The 3,521-nt window shown below is 30.8% G+C and overlaps 1 protein-coding gene across 1 annotated transcript; it reads left to right on the top strand.

The window, feature by feature from the left end:
- Positions 1 to 1,217: 1,217 nt before the first annotated feature.
- Positions 1,218 to 2,323, top strand: LOC149569425 (LOB domain-containing protein 1-like). The gene is made up of 2 exons (XM_089817747.1): positions 1,218 to 1,381; positions 1,917 to 2,323. The coding sequence occupies exons 1-2, from the start codon at positions 1,235 to 1,237 to the stop codon at positions 2,223 to 2,225; spliced, it is 456 nt and encodes a 151-aa protein (XP_089673873.1). The 5' UTR covers positions 1,218 to 1,234; the 3' UTR covers positions 2,226 to 2,323.
- Positions 2,324 to 3,521: the final 1,198 nt, after the last annotated feature.

Here is a 3,521-nt window from a genome sequence, read left to right as displayed (position 1 = left end):
ATTTTTGTGAGTTGTAATCTTATTATATTATTTATTAATAGAAAATGACTTTTCATTATTGAAAAAAAAAAAGATCATTTGAGATCCTTATAGTCAGTTGTAGAGTATCGGCACACAAAAGATAGATGAATTAATGTTAAGAAATTTTAGCTTTAATGGACAAGCAACGATATTTAATTTGTAGAAGTAGTCACTCCTATTCATTTTCAAATGTTTTTCCTGCTGGAGTAGAACATCATCATATGAGTTCATTGCATTTACCCAAAGTCTAGCAAATTGATATGCTATAAGAGAACCTACACAATTATATATTTTTTATTGAATTATCAATGATGTAACATCTTATAATTAAAAAATATATTTTTTTTTAAACTTGTTCGTTATTTATGAATATTAACATATAGAAGTAAATAATAAGTAACATAGTAAGCAAGCTTCTATTTTACCAACAAGATTATTGATTATCATAGTATTTATTTATGATAAATGGCAATGTTCTAATGCAATAATGTTAGATGAGGGAATATCCATCTCAAATCAAGAAACTTTGTTATTTTGTTATTTGTTCCCACTTTGACTCAAATGAATATCCATCTTAAATCAAGAAACTTTAGGAAAATATCTAAAACAAAATTCTTAATCGTAATCTTTGATAATACACGATTTATGAAAACTATCACCCCTTACTATTACGAAAATTAACTTATCGCTCTGATCTACGTGTTCATACTGACATGCCATAACTTCAACTTTGTAGAACTCACTGTTACATATTTTTTAAAGTAAACCTATCTAATCACAAAACTCTAGGAATAGTTCCTTAACATGTACGATTTGATTATTTTGTTTATTCTCCGCCCACGTATTACTGTGCTGCCGCAATCTTACCTATAATCTTTTCTTAATTTCTCCCTAGTGTCCTTGTAATCCTTTCCTTGTCGTTGAATTAGAATATTGCGTGAAACGCTATATTTCCGTGTTTAAAACATGGGCGGTTTTTAGTATACTTTTAGAGTCTTGATTTTGAATTTAAGCAAACAATTATTATAGTCAGAGTTCATTGGAGACACAACACAGAGCTAGGTGGGAAATATGTAATCGGGCCTTACATTTGTGGTCAAATATTTGAAAAAAGCAGCCATATTATTCAGCCTGCATTATAAAAAATATATATATCAAGCCTTAATTGATAACACAAATTAAAAAGATTCTAAACATGAGGAAAGGGTCGAAGATGGTATCGTGTGCGGCCTGTAGACTGCGCCACACAAAATGTTCAGAGGAATGTATCTTGGCTCCTCATTTTCCTTCTGATGATCCAGACAAATTTGCAATTGTGCAGAGTGTCTTTGGAAGCAGTCATATAATAAAGCTACTTCAAGTAATTTTTTGCCATGGATTCATATTTATTTTCTTTCCTTAAAAAGTAACTTCTGAAGAATTAAAATCATTAAAGTGTACACCGTATTTCTGAAATATAACGTGTCATTTTATTTTATCAACATCGCGGATCATATTATCTGACCTGATCTATCACAAGAATAAATTATCCGAACGTTAACAAGAAACCAATAGTTTCAGAAATCAGGGGATCATATTATTTCACTTGATCTGTCATGAGTGTAAATGATCTGAACGTTGATAAAAGATCTGTACACAATGTATTTCAGAAATTTATCATAAAGGGTCATGATCTATCATGAAATGAAAGATGTATATCTATTATACAAATTCTAAATGTTCGTTATTATTTATTTATTTATTTATTAAGCATTGTTATTATTATGTGTTAAATTTGAGTGCACTGGAATTCTAGATCCATCAAATAAGAAACTTACAATTTAAGTTTTTTTTTTTTTTTTTTAAAATTTAGAAAGTATAGTGAAAATGATATATTTATAAGATGTTTTGTTTAGGAAATTGAGGCTGAGCAAAGAGGGGATGCAGTTGAAAGTATGGTGGCGGAAGCAAGAGCAAGAATGAAGGATCCCATCCATGGACTTGGCAGTGTAGTTCGTGATCTGGAGGAGAAAACAGCCGAGTTGAAGTCACAGTTGGCAGCCATGGAAGAAGAGATGATGAATATACGTTGTGAGCATGATAAGCTTTTATGCTTCATTAGTACTGGATCTCCTCATCCTCATGATGTTGCATATCCAACCGAACATGTAATGTATGAGGAGGGGGAGCCATTGTTCTTGTGGGAATCCATAAGGGACACATAGGTTTATAATGCTCACTCTGAATTTTTTCTGGTTTCAATGCAAATATTATATTACATTGAATGGTCTTAATGAGACGTTATGAAAAGGTTCTTGTTATTTACCCTTGTCCATTGTTCTCATCGTAGAACAAATATCCCTTTTGTTTGTTCACAAATGGCTATGCTATTTGAAATGCGAATTTCTACACAAAATGAATTTTCAGCCAAGCATAAAAATAGGAAGTATAAAAGCTTCTTTTGTTTAACGAATATTTTCTTCTATTTCGACTCAGTTCTGGTCATACAATTTGATTTAGTTATCAGATAGCAGGAATTGTATTCTGTTTAAGGTTATGTTCTTATTTTGAAAAACATGTATTGTTAAAGATGCATTATGACGATATGTTATTGTTAGTTTTGTAGTGTTGCTAGTAGCTTTAGCGTTGGGATGACATCGGAAGGTGATAGTATTGTTTGTTGTTATTTATTTGTTTAATGAAGGTTTTCTTTGCTTTAAACAGGTGTTACAATGTTGTTTCTTAATGTTACTATCATGCAATACATGCATTATACTTATAACTCATTAGACTTGCAGATAAACATTCAATAATAATGATAAACGAAGTCTGGCCATAGTTATTTCAAACTTAAGCAACTTGCCTAAAAAATTACATGACACTAAACTTCATCTTTATTTTGCATGGCCATGCAAATTAAAATATTCTGCAAAATTGGAGGATTAGTTCAGTCAGCATCAACTACTAACTTACAGACCAATAATGAATCATTTATTCAACTTTTGAAAAGGAATTGACTTTCTCAGACTAGCTATCTTCAAACGTGATAAGAATTTATTTTATAGATATCGTAGCACCTTATAATAAGCTGAAACATGCGCATAAAAATAAGAGAGCCAACTATTATAAGTTAAACTTGCCATTCACATTGTCATCCATCATTCTCTGAATTTGATGACTACCTGATAAATAGTGAGTGACGGTTTATTAAACAGTGAAAAGCTAACTGATATTCAAATATGGAAATAATCTTTAAAATTATTGGTCTAAATTGTTTGGAATGTGAATTCTAATGGTCAAATGTATAAATGAGTGTCTTCAGTCATCTACTATATTGTATTGTATGAGATATTTAATCCGATAGGATTATTAGTATGAGAGTTGCCTCCAGATTGTTATCTGATGCAGGAGCATCACCTCCACCTATTAATTCGACATTTCCATAGTTTAGTAACTTATTGGGGAAAAGAATCTAAACGTTCCTTGAGAGGTTTAGTTGCTTCAAATTATAATATATGAGG

This window comes from Cupressus sempervirens, chromosome 3, assembly GCF_028749045.1.
Source record: "Cupressus sempervirens isolate cs-2001-9-10 chromosome 3, ASM2874904v1, whole genome shotgun sequence".
In the NCBI taxonomy this organism is placed as follows: domain Eukaryota; kingdom Viridiplantae; phylum Streptophyta; class Pinopsida; order Cupressales; family Cupressaceae; genus Cupressus; species Cupressus sempervirens.
This window is presented reverse-complemented; position numbering and strand designations above follow the sequence as displayed.